This window comes from Dermacentor albipictus, chromosome 3, assembly GCF_038994185.2.
Source record: "Dermacentor albipictus isolate Rhodes 1998 colony chromosome 3, USDA_Dalb.pri_finalv2, whole genome shotgun sequence".
In the NCBI taxonomy this organism is placed as follows: domain Eukaryota; kingdom Metazoa; phylum Arthropoda; class Arachnida; order Ixodida; family Ixodidae; genus Dermacentor; species Dermacentor albipictus.
Window position 1 is genome coordinate 36,435,571 of NC_091823.1, and position 13,395 is coordinate 36,448,965.

Genomic DNA, 13,395 nt, shown 5'->3' on the forward strand with positions numbered 1-13,395 from the left:
CTTTCCTACACAAAACGACACCAAATTAAGGTGCGTGGGTAGTATGGTTGCAAAGATTTAAGCAATAATGCTATATTGTCACATAGTAGTGACGGTAAAGAACACAGTAGCAATACTGTGAATGAAGAAACTGAATTTTGTTGGGCAAACCTGTGCCTACCAGAAACAGACTACACTTAAAGTACAACGATAGACAAACACAGTCGGCGATTGGCGAAATCTGATCTGCCGGTCAGGCACGTCAGCTTTTATACACGAGCCATCTAACGTTCCAGGGTAATCCCTGGTGCCTGCGTGTCTCCCAGAAAGTTCTACGCCATTCGCGTCGCACATACATGCAATCAGATTACACGAGGTTTGGTGACAACAGACAGTGGATAGAACCATCTATCACATTCCAGAAACATCTGATACATGCAGGCGCGTCCCACGCTGAGCGATAACATTTGTTAGACAGTGAAAAGCGCTCACCGAAAAAAAAAGAAACAAGTCCACGTGTCAATGCCCCCCTCTCAAAAAGCATCCCAATGCTACAAATATAACAGGAGAGCGAAACACAAAAGGACACTTATCAAAGAAATAAAGTGCAAGGTAACACAGTACAAAAAAAGAAAGTCGAGAGGTCCAGCTTCGCAAAGTCCCAAAGTTCATTAGCACTGGTAGAACGGCTTAAGTTGCACAACATGGACTATTTCAGGCTGCCAGCGTTGCTGCTGTGATAGCGAAATGCCGTCTGGTACGACCTCACAGTCGAGTGTACCAATGCATTGGATGATCTTGTAGGGTCCGAAATAGCAGTGTAAAAGCTTCTCACTAAGCCCTCGTCAATGTATTGTGGTCCAAACCCAAACATGGTCACCGGGCTGGTACACAACGTAGTGTCACTGAAGGTTGTAGTGTCAGCTGTCGGTCCCCTGCTGGTTCTTGATGCGCAGGCTGGCGAGCTGTCAGGCTTCTTCGGCACGCTAGAGATAAGCGGCGACTGCAACATTTTCTTCATCGGCGACATGCGGCAACATAGAGTCAAACCTCGTTGTAGGGTTGCTGCTGTAAGCCAGTTTGAACGGCGTAATCTGTGTTGTTTCTTCCACCGCCGTGTTGTAAGTGAAGGTTACGTACGGCAGGACCGGATCCCCTGTCTTGTGCTCGACATCAACGCATGTTGCTAGCTTATCGGCGAGAGTCTAATTCAGGCGCTCCGTAAGACCACTCGCCTGCGAGTGGTAGGCAGTTGTCCTCCTGTGGCTTGTCTGACAGTATTGCAGAATGGCTTGGGTGCGCTCCGCTGTAAAGGCCATTCCTGTGTTGATGATGAGGACTTCTGGGGTGCCATGTCGCAGCAGGATAATCTCGACAAAGAATTTCGCCACTTCGGCTGTGCTACCTTTCGGCAGAACTTTCGTTTCAGTGAAGCGGGTGAAGTAATTCGTCGCCATGACGATCCATTTATTTCCAGATGTTGACATCGGAAAGGGTCCCAACAAATCCATCCTGATCTGCTCAAATGGTCAGCAAGGAGGCTCGATCGGCTGTAGTAATCCTGCTGGCCTTGTCAGTGGTGTCTTCCATCGCTGATAGTGTCGGCATGTCTTGACGTAACGGGCAACATCGGCAGTCAGGCGCAGCGAGTGATACCTTTCCTGCATCCTCGATAGCATCCTGGAAAATCCATGATGTCCAGCGGTCAGATCGACATGTAGGGCATGCAGCACTTCTGGTCGCAGTGCTGAAGGAACAACAAGAAGGTAGTTGGTGTGGACTGGTGAAGAGTTCTTTACAAGTAGGTTGTTTTGAAGCAAGAACGAAAACAATCCTCGCTTAAACGCCCTAGGGACAACGTTGGTGTTCCCTTCCAAATACTCGACGAGTCTTTTTAGCTCCGGATCTGTTCGCTGATGTTCAGCGAAGCGATCCGCGCATATTATTCCAAGGAAGGCATCGTCATCCTCGCCATCTTGCGGCGGTTGGTCAATGGGGGCGCGTGATAGGCTATCGGCATCAGAGTGTTTTCATCCGGACTTGTAGGTTACAGTGATATTATATTCTTGCAGTCTGAGGCTCCACCGAGCCAGGCGCCCTGAAGGGTTCTTTAAGTTAGCTAGCCAACACAACACGTGATAGTCACTGATGACTTTGAACGGCCTGCTATATAGGTAAGGGCGGAATTTCGCTGTAGCCCAAATGATGGTGAGGCATTCTTTTTCAGTCATACAATAATTGCTTTCCGCTTTTGACAGTGACCGGCTAGCGTAAATTATCACCCGTTCAAGTCCATCTTTCCTTTGGACCAGCACGGCACCAAGGCCTAGGCTACTGGCATCAGTGTGGATTTCAGTATCGGTGTCCTCGTCGAAGTGCGCAAAAACCAGTTGGGACTGCATGCGCCGTTTGAGTTCTTGAAATGTGTCGGAATGCCGCGTTTCCCCCTTGAACTAGACGTCATATTTAGTTATATGTGTCAGTGGCTCGGCGATGCGTGGAAAGTCCTTGACAAAGCGCCTGTAGTACGCACACTTGCCAAGGAAGCTATGCACTGCCTTCTTGTCGATGGGCTGCTGGAACTTTGTGATGGCAGCTGTCTTCTGCGGGTCGGGGCAGACTCCAGATTTGCTGATGACGTCGCCCAGGAACAGACGCTCATCGTAAGTGAAGCGGCACTTTTCCAGCTTCAGGGTGAGCCCTGATGACTTGATGGCCTCTAGTACTGTCGCAAGCCACCTAAGGTGATCGGCGAAATTTCCGGCGAATACGACGACGTCATCCAAGTAAAAAAGACAGCTCTGCCACTTCAATCCTGCTAACACCATGTCCATGAGGCGCTGGAACGTTGTAGGCGCCGAGCACAGTTCGAATGGCATGGCCTTGAACTTGTACAGGCCGTCTGGCGTGATGAAGGTGGCCTTTTCACGATCTCTTTCGTCGACTTCTATTTGCCAGTAGCCAGACTTCAGATCCATTGATAAGTATTTAGCATTGCAGAGCCGATCCAATGTGTCCTCTATCCGTGGGAGGGGCTATACGTCCTTCTTAGTGGTCTTGTTCAGCCGACAACAATCAACATAGGGTTCCTTCCTTTTGTTCACCAAGACAACAGGAGATGCCCACAGGCATTTAGATGGCTGGATAATGTTGTCGCACAGCATTTCGGCGACGTGTTGTCTTATAGCTTCACATTCTCACATTGAAACTCGGTAAGAGCTCTGGTGGAGTGGTCGAGCACACTCTTCCGTTAATATGTGATGATTTGCAACTGGTGTTTGTCGAATCCTTGATGACATCGAAAAGCAGTCTTTGTATCACCGGAGAAGACTTCTGAGCTGTTGCTGCTTACTCTTGGGGAGACTTGGATTTATGTCGAAGTCTGGTTCGAGAAATATGGTTGTCAGGGTAGATGCGGCAGAATCAGAAAGGACAAACGCATTGCTAGTTTCCACAATTTCCTCGATGTATGCCATTGTCGTGCCCTTGTTATGCGCTTGAACTCCTGACTAAAGTTCGTTAGCATCACTGCCGCTTTCCCTTCGTGCAGGTGAGCAATCCCTCTTGCGACGCAAATTTCATGGCCGAGCAGAAGATGTTGGTCGCCCTCAATGACGCCTTCTACATCTGCGTGTGGTTCGGTGCCGACAGAAATAACAATGCTGGAGCAAGGCGGGATGCTTATTTGATCTTCAAGCACACTCAAGGCGTGGTGACTATGAGAGCTCTCCGTTAGTATCGCTTGATCTTACGACAGTGTTATCAACTTCGACTTCAGGTCGATGATTGTGCCATGGTTCAGGAAGTCCATGTCAAGAATCACGTCTCGTGAACACTGTTGGAGGATAACAAAGGTGGCAGGGTAAGTCCGGTCATGAACAGTCATTCTTACCGTGCAGAGTCCAGTAGGCGTTATGAGGTGTCCTCCAGTGATACGAATTTGAGGGCCTTCCCATGCAGTCTTAACTTTCTTCAACTGGGCAGCAATGGGTCCACTCAAGACGGAGTAATCGGCTCTTGTATCCATAAGGTGGTGACTGCGTGGCCGTGGAGAAGCACGTCAAGGTCGGTGGTATTTTGTCTTGCGTTGCAGTTAGGTCTTGGGGTCGGATCACGGCTGCGTCATGCTGAGCTGTGGCTGGTACATGGCATCGTCAGGTTGTCTTTCATCGGCGTACTCTTTGATTCCAGACTTCGTCAGGATGGTGGCATCTCGTTGATATGTCGTCAAGACAGGATTTTTTGCATCTTCGGTGGCGGCGATGGAGGATCTTCGTTAGTTTGACAAACAGTAACCACACCTTCATCGGTTGCTGCTTTTAGACTTCTAGATATGGGCTCGTAGACCAGCACCGGGCTGGGCCTGTGTATGGTCGGCATTGCGGTGACAGGTAGTAGCCTAGTGAGGGCGAACGGGATGGTTTTCAAGAACTCCACTGAGTGGCGACAAGGTAGTCAGCGATGTCACGTTGGCGCTCCCAAAGCTTTGGACACGGCGCGTCGATGATGAACCCTCTCAGTCCAAAGTCGCGGTATGGGCATCGAAAGTACTCATGGCCGGCTTCTCCACAGTGATAGCAGAGCAGGCGGTGGACGGGTGCTCGCAAATGTCCCTCTTCCTTGCGTAGCTGCGCTGGGTGACGGGTGGGCGTGCTGGCGGCAGCGGCGGTGGACAATGGGATTGCGGCGTTATAGCGCCCTGGCGCGGTCATGGAGGGGGACCTTCACAGCAGGCATTGACGGCGTAGGTTATCGCTTCTGGCTGGGGCTGAGGTGATTGTGGTTGCACCTCAGGAACTCCCAAGCGATCGCTGAACCTCTTCTTTGACGATGTCGACGATTGGGGCCGCTTGAGGCTGCAACCTTGGAAAGAGCTTCTGCAGTTCCTCGCAAATGACCACTCTGATCGTCTCTCGCAGGACCCTGCTGCCGAGTGCTTGAATGTAGGTGTAGATTGTGGTCAGCGGTCAGCGGTTATATTGCCTTCTCCGCATATTGAGTGTCTTCTCAATAGTTGCGGCCTCGGAAATAAATTCAGCAGCAGTCTTAGGTGGATTGCATAACAACCCGGTGAAAAGCTCTTGCTGAGGAAGCGAACTTTTTTCTCTTCCAACATGTCTGGTCAGCGTGTCAGAAGAGGCAAGTCATCTCCTTCGTAAAGACTGCAATATTCTCATTTGGCAGCTGCATGGGGTTTCCAATAAAGCTTGGCAAGAACGAAAACACAAATGTCCTGCTCTTTGCAGGACGCTCGTGCTCTTTGAACGAGCATCCTGCTCTTTGTGCAGGATGCTCGTGAAGGTCTGCAGGAAGCCGTTGCGGAACAGCAGGTCCCGTGTAGTCAGGGTTGATTCTTGGTCCTAGCAGCGTCTCCTAAGGCGGAGTATGCATGCCAGAGCTTGTCGTCGGAGTTCCAGTTGTTGAATGCAGTGACCCTTTTATATGTTTACAGCCAGTTATCCGGGTCTTCAAATGATGATCCACGGAAGGTCGGTGGCTCCTTGGGCAGTTTCAGCACAATGGGAGATGCTGGGGCTTCCATTGTAGTTGACTTGGCGACGATCTTCCTTGTCATCTCAGGCAAAAGTCCATGCTTCGGGGGTAGTCCTTGCAGCCTACGGCTACCTCGCTGGTTCTTGGAGACGTTGGTGTTGTCTTCCGCGTTTGGGCTTGGGTCACGGCCTTGTGAGGGAGTCTGGTACATGAACGCAAAGCACCTCCACCAGATGTCACGTAGTAGTGATGGTAAAGAACGTAGTAGCAATACTGTGAATGACAAAACCAACTTTTATTGGGCGAACTTGCGCCCACAATAACAGGCTACACTTAATGTACTACAATAGTGGCGAACACAGTCGGCGATCGTCGAAGTCTGATCTGCCGGTCAAGCACATTGGCTTTTATACACGAGCCATCGAACGTTACAGAGTAATCGCTGGTACCCACGTGTCTTCCAGAAAATTCTACACCATTCATGTCGCGCATACACGCAATCAGATTACACAAGGTTCAGTGACAACAGACAGTAGATAGAACCACCGATAAAATTCCAGAAACATCCGATACATGCAGGCGCGTTCCGTGCTAGCGATAACATTTGTTAGATGGTGAAAAACGCTCACCCAGAAAAAAGTCCACATGTCAATATTATGTTTTTAATACATCAGTTCCAGCAAGCTACCCACTTTGACTGTATTTAAAGACGTTTCATGTGAAAAGTGCCAAAAGAAAAAGAAAGCAACGAGTACAAATGTGTGTTTTGAGGAACGTGGATCATGTGAATCTTGGATGTTAAACTGTCGCACTCTTCACAGTGGTCTGACTCACCATGGTACCTTCGCTGGTGGCCGGTTGAGGGTTGGCCTCTACAGCTTGGCGTGCCCGTGCTCTATCAAGAGCATCATCTAGCATGCTCTCGTTGGATGAGCCCTTGATCTTGAACACGAAGAGCACCTCAAACTGGTGCACTCCACTGGCACCTCCTAGGTCAGTGCAGCTGCCCGCTCTTGCAAGTGGGGCACCAGCACTGTGGTGCAGCGACAGTTCCTTGCTCACCTCTCGAACCGTCATGAACACCTCGACCACCTGTACAGCCCATACCACACATAGCAGGGTCACTGCAGCTGAAGCACCAATGACATTTCAAGAGGTTCTACGACACCCTTCATCGAAGCAAGTTCTTCAAGAGACACTACTGAGAAATATTTAAGTTTAGCTATATTGATAGATCAAACTCGGAGCGACGAAGACCGTCTGTGAAAATGTACTCGGGGCTGTTAAGCACTGACTAAGCTCAAAACTACGAGCGATGGCTAATGGTCAATTCATTCCGAAAATTGCATTTGCAATGCATGCATAAAATGAGACTCCATAAATTTTGTGTAGTTTCATTTCCACATAATGCCATATGGCCACACATGTGGAAAAACAAAAAGGAATCACACTCCTGGAATTCCACACGAGTGCAAAAGTTAGCAGAGGTTTAGCAAGTGAGAAAGAACATAAGAACAAAGGAGTGGCGGCAACACTACCTTAGAACTCTTATGCCATCACCTGATCACTCCTAGCTACGTGTTTGTCGATAAAGCAGGATTACATTGTATTTAAAATTTCATGCAAATATTCAGCATAGCAACTTGCAGGAACTTACAGTGCACAAAAGTGGCCAAAATTGGCACAAGTCCAATGAAATCTGTGACATCACACCAATGTCGTCGATGGCAGTTTAGGCATAAAGTTAGAAAAGAGAGGTCTGCGGCTGTATTTCTGATGATCCCTCTCAATTTTTATTTTTACTGGCCTCCATCACTGGCTCAAATGCAGCCATAATGCTGTTATTGCTGGGATCAGCCAATCAGTGTGACAAATTATAAGGTAAAAAAATTGCGGAGCCATTCCACTCTGTGAAGGTAGATGACCGGCGAAGCTGTAGCACGTCACACAGGGTACATGCAAGGGTACATGCATTTATTTTTATCATTTGATAACGGTAGTGACGATACCTTTGCAATTACTATGATATACACTGATTGCTTCGGTTACAACCGTAGAGAGAATCTTGGCAAAAGTTAAATCTATGCACGACCATGGCTGAGTGACTTGGTGGGTGTGGCACTTGAAACCAAACTCTTCCAGCACAAGCGTGAACCATTTCTTGTCTAGTTTTGAAATTTCCACATTGAAGTCTTCCACGATGACCACAGTAGTATCATCAATGCTAACCCATGAAAAGCGTGTGGTCATGAACTCCTCGATATTGCACTTGGGTGTGCCTGTAGATATATACACAGTAGATATCACAATTCAGTCTTTCGTTGGTATGGCACAGACATCCTCACAGCAGGTGGCATTGTCCTCTTGCGAGTCAAGGGTATATGGTTGTATATACATTTTGTCCTTTGCATACATGGCAATGCCCCTGTTCGTGAGAGTCCATGTGCTGTTCACAAACGATTCCAGTATACCCACCGACTTTAAACAATGCATATTTATTTATTTATTTCATTTATTGTTATTGTTATTATTATTATGGGTGGAGTGCTTGAAATCTGCTTCATCTCTGCTGAGGGTCAGCCCAGTATTACACTACCTCCAGGATCGGCCCACATTTTTGCTCACGTATGCTACAAATGCATTGGAGGGTAGAGCTATACAGCTTCTCTGTAAAATGGAAAACTATATGCATCATTACAAAATGGAGCCCAAAGCCTTTCTTTTTTCTGTATTTTCCACAAAAATTCAACACTTTTTAGCCAAAGAAACATATAAATGCAGTGTGTGGCAGCAGCGCTACTGTGACAGGGCCTGAAGGAAGTAGAAACAGGACATGCACTTCTACTTTCTTCCGTCCTCATCCCAGTAGTGCTGCCTCCATGCACTGAACATTCGCCAACTCACCCAGTTTTCCCTCCTGAAACATAAATGCACCTCTGAAGGCACACCTATAATACTTGTCTAAACTGGATCATCTGTAGTTTCTGTTCTCCTGCAGAGATCACTGCAAGCAAGTTGAATGAGGCCTAGTACATCCTTGCAATGCCTGCAGTGCTCATCTAGTCTTGCACATCCAAGCAGCATCTCTTATATCAACTTTTTTTTTTTTAATCATGCAGCTGTGAATGTAATGTGCTGTCCAGCCAGTGGTGACTTCCATCTTGAATGCCACACAAGCTGGTCAGCTCGATAGTGTGCCAAGGACAAAAGATACTGATTAAGATCTGCTGTTACAGGTTTCAATATTATATGTTATTTATTGTGGTTGGCTGAGCTAGGCAAATGCTTACCTGATACGTAACTATTTATACTTTCATTCAAGACCATTTGATCAAACATGTTCTTTTGCATCTTATCACTCAACTACTGCTTAAATAATATGCAACATTAAGTCTCTCAGGCAGCTATGCTGCAAACACTAACAGAACATGTCCAATCCATGCTAACAAAAAAGTGCATTACATTTCCTCCTAACATCAGTATCACTTTCAACAATGCATAGGGAATATCCTTCTTTAAATTGAGAACCCCTGGTGTGTGGTGGTACAACCTATTCAGGCATATTTGAGATGATTTAGGTGATCCTAAATCTACAATGCAAGAACGAACAAGTATGCATCAGCAAAGAACCTCAATTATATATTCAACTTTGTGAAAGCTCTCTTAAACAAGTGATGCTGAAATTGTTCTAGGCTGCAGATGAATATGTATTTTTTAACATGTATGGAAAACCTCAATATGTTTTTATTTCACGCTAAGTGGCCATAAATCTTATGGTCTGAAATTGTTCAGTATGAACTGACTAGCCCAGCAACACATACTACTGGTGTATGGAGAAGCTGATGGTGTAGCCGGTTCCAAGTACACACACAATTGTGGCACACTGTCAGTGTGCACCAGTGTATATAACTGTACAGCTACCATGGCCCACAGCTAGATCAAATAATCAATGTGTTCCAGATTGCAGTGGTAATGTTTACAAGTGACCATGGGATCAAAAACAGCTCCTTACTGAACACATGCTGCCTCCTAAATAGTGCAACTCCCTAAACATAAAAAGCCAGGGCTATTCTGGGCCCAGCTAACACAAGTAAATGTCAATGACACACTATGCAGCCAATCACTCAAGTGCTCCATACAACGTTCATTATAGCTTTACATAATTTGTTGTAAAAAAGCGCCACCGATGGGCGCTTAAAACATGTTGAGGGAGCATTAAAGAAACCTTCTACACCTCTCTGCTACATATGATTGATAACATAAATGTCGACAAAACAGTGCCGTCTACACACCATGACTTTGGAAGGCCTGCCAACATTCCAAGTAGCAGCTGATCCCAGTGACATTCATGCTGTTCACTGCCCGCATATAACTCCGGTGGCAAGCCCCAATTCATTTTACATCATTGAAAAATTGAAAGTGTCTGCATCGCTCTACTTTCCAAACAAGTTAATTAAAATGTTCATTCAAGGCACCTACACAGCATGACATTTGTTCTCAAACTTTATATTTGCATATCAGCATTGTCACTTGTGGAGCAAACAATGCTTTGTCGACTTGCCGTACCGTCTCCCAACGCCACTGTTTTATGGCTGAGTAGCGGCACGTTCTAGCGGCAAGTACTTGCACCCATACTCTAGAAATCGCTTTTATATACTGTATTTTGTGCAAGCTCTTCAGCGTAAGTTTATTTTTTCAAAGCAGCGAGGACGGATGGAAGGGTGCAAGATGAGACGCGGACACAACAATGGCTCCACTTTATGCTTACTTGTTCGTGTTTCATTTACCACATAAAGCGACAAATATTCCCCGGTTTTGGCACTTTCCTGTGCCACCGGACAACTATAACCAATCAAAGCAATAACTCTTATCACCTGCCTGAGCCCTGAGCCGGTATAGGCGCGATGAAATAAAGATACACGGTTATCCAAACACCTCTGCTGTTATCTCCGGCAAATGCTATTTGAGGCGAACAAGATAGCATTTTTAATCGTTTGACACACTTCACTGTTACACTCACTCGTGCGCACAACGCGCTGAGCAGCGCACACAGCTGATCGGCTTAAAGACGTGGAAAGAGAGTGCAAAATAAGGGAGTCACCACTGACCGTGTCCTTGTCGCTAGCCTGGAAGACGTGCAAGTAGGGCAGCTCGTCGGGAGCATTTCTGTGCAGGTAGGCGAAACAGGTGCGATCAGCGGTCGAATGGGAGAACTTGGATATAGACTGAAGCGGATGGTCGAACACGAGTAGCTCGTCATGGTAGGACCGCGCCTTGAGAGACGAGTCGCGTACTTCAAGAAGCACGTCCAAGGGTTTGCGCAGACCTTCGCGCCGTAGATCTGCCATGAGCCAAGGCAACATCGACATAGTGTAACGCCGATCAAAGCACATGGAGCCAAGGTACTTGACGCAGAAGTTGCGGGCCAGGGGTCCAACGAAGGTGGTGGGCCGCTCGCTGGCATTCTCCTGGGCCGCCACAGCCGGCGGGCCGCGTCCCTCCATGCCGGGGATGTTAAGCTTCTTGTAGAAGCGATTGCGCAGCACTGTCGAGTCTAGCATCAAGGAGCTCGGCGGAAAGGCTATCCGCCGTTAACCCTTCTCACAACACACGGACAGGCATTGCGCACACCGCGGATGAAAGGGCCGGTACCGCTGCCGCGGTCACCGATGTGGCGCGGCGCGCGTCGGAAGCCCCATCTGCGGAGACTTCCCCACAACTTCTCCGTACGTGAACGCACCAGCAACCTAGCAACAAATAACACGGCGAGGACGCTAGCCACGGACGCTGACTCCTTCCTGTGCTGCGGTACTGGGACAACACCGCTAGGGCGGCAGCGCACAGCTGTTTCACGATCCAAAATAGACGTGCGAAGAAAGTGCAGCAACTCGCACGGGTCAATAGCGTCCTGCCAAAATCACAGAAGAGGGAACGACTTTCCTATTTCTTTTGTGCATTTGGGTACAAGTTCAACACTTTAATCGGTTTGCCGAGGTGTGTCGATTGCATAAGCGCCCAGTCAACGACGTAAATACGCGCGCAGAGGTGGAAGAATTCTCGCAACGCTTGCGCGGTGGCGCAGCAGCAGCACCCTCGTCAGACCTCGTCGCAATCCCGACCTTCCATAGCTTCCACTAAGGACGGCGGCCGCAGTGAATGCGCCTGCGCGAGTGGAGAACGCGCCTGACGCGCCTATGAACGCGCCCGCAGGCTGAGCAGCTTTCTTTGCTCGTACTGTTCACAGGTAGCAACCATGTGCGTAGTACCTAGACGCGCGAATTATTCCCTAGCCGTTCCGTACGGCGCTCGGCAGCGCAGACCGTTGTTTTTTTTTTTTTATTTTATGATCCTGGGCGTTCCTATGTAGTGCGAGCAAAATTAACCCCGCAGCACCGACGTGAGCTGAGTTTTTCTTGCCGGACCAGAGCAGCTCATTGAGTAGCTGAAAGCGCATGACTTGCAATTATCTTTTTTGGCGCGCATTTCGTTTTCGCCGTACGTTTACGAAGGCTCGTTTGCATTCCAAAGACCTTATTAGGTATAATTATAAACGCCAAATGTTGACTCAATGTGTCAAAACAGAGCAAACGCATATAGTGACGCACGTACAGCATGTGAGTTTGGGCAGTTGAACTGAAAAAAATAAATGAGCACTTTTAAAATGTTTGCACCGGCCCTTCGGGGCTTATCTTATTTGTCACACAGCAATAATTGTAATATATCCTCTCGCATTCGCTATTGGCGGCGAGGAGTTACGGAGTCGCCCTCTATCGGAAGCGCCTCGCTGCCGTAGTATGAGGGATCACGTGGGTACGCTCCTCATAGGTTTTGCTGTCAGCGCTCACTGAAAACACCACGCGCGAGCTCTCCCGGACATTTCTGTAACTACTTTCGACACGAGAGAAGTTTCTTACTGTCTAAATAATAATCTTGGGCAAGCTGAAAGCACACAATCGTTTACAGCCGCTATCTCTTTACCGAATACGTACAGTGAACGCCACTGCGCGCGGTCGCCGCGATGGAGTCTCCCGAACCGGCTTCTTGCGTGAAAGGTAGGTAAACGCTGAGAGCAAACTATGTGAAATATGTTGTTATAGTGTTTGTATAACTAAATGGAGCGTAATAGAATGAAGCCTCAATGCAGCGATCGCGCAGATTCGCAGCGACCGACTGCGCGTCTGCATACTTGTCCACGCACTGTTTCGCTTTCTCCGCGCGCGCGTTTTCGCACCGTGCCATGAGCTTTAGGCCGCAGAATATGAGCATTTGACAGTATACAGGCAACCATTGTTGCGTGGGCGCTATCAGAGCTGTTCAAAAATAATTTCATTATAGAAACTTCGACGTCTACGGGGACTGTGAAGTGCCGTCGCGACGATGCAATCTTTTTTTTCTTATAAGTTCTTGGACCTTTCAATACGATTTCTCGAGTTGCGTCGCATTGTATGTTTATCGGCGTTCTCAGCGTGCAATTTCCCGCTGCTCCTTTTTTGTAATCCAGTGCATTAATTCATAACACAAACATGACCATATGCCACGCTTTCTTTAAATGTGCTTCTTACCGCTGCCTTTCCACTCCACTGAACTTGCCAGTATCTATAGCAGCGACAAGTTCATAGACCAAACCGTCATTACAATAGTCGGGCAGCGGACTCGGGCGAGCGTCTCAGCGTGCGTTTTCCGAACTTCGCAGACCCGGCGCCGTAGCAATCTTCCTCGCGTCTGTGCTTGCTGCATACCCGAGTTGTAGCCGATGGCTGTTTGCCGGTTTTATGTTTCGCGAGCTAAGCTTCACACAGCTTCTTGTCCTGCGGCTACGTGTGAATAAGGCCGACACCTGCCTCCGTTACGTGCGTCCGGCCCTGCGGCACCGAGCAGTAGCATGCCATGTTGCGCGCCTTCAAAGGCAGCCACTACCTATTG

The 13,395-nt window shown here is 48.0% G+C and overlaps 1 protein-coding gene across 2 annotated transcripts in view; it reads right to left on the reverse strand.

Moving 5' to 3' along the window:
- The window catches only part of plx (PTB_TBC1D1_like and TBC domain-containing protein plx), an 83,102-nt gene extending 71,050 nt beyond the window's left edge, over window positions 1-12,052 (reverse strand). Inside the window, exons 1-2 of one of the 2 annotated variants that reach the window (XM_065432721.2) lie at window positions 10,581-12,052; window positions 6,307-6,564 (exon numbers count right to left, since the gene is read on the reverse strand). In XM_065432721.2, the coding sequence (XP_065288793.2) occupies window positions 6,307-6,564; window positions 10,581-11,033 (711 nt within the window). In that variant the 5' untranslated portion in view covers window positions 11,034-12,052. The remainder of the gene's footprint in view (window positions 1-6,306; window positions 6,565-10,580) is intronic. The other variant, XM_065432710.2, reaches the window with a different exon arrangement.
- Window positions 12,053-13,395: the final 1,343 nt, after the last annotated feature.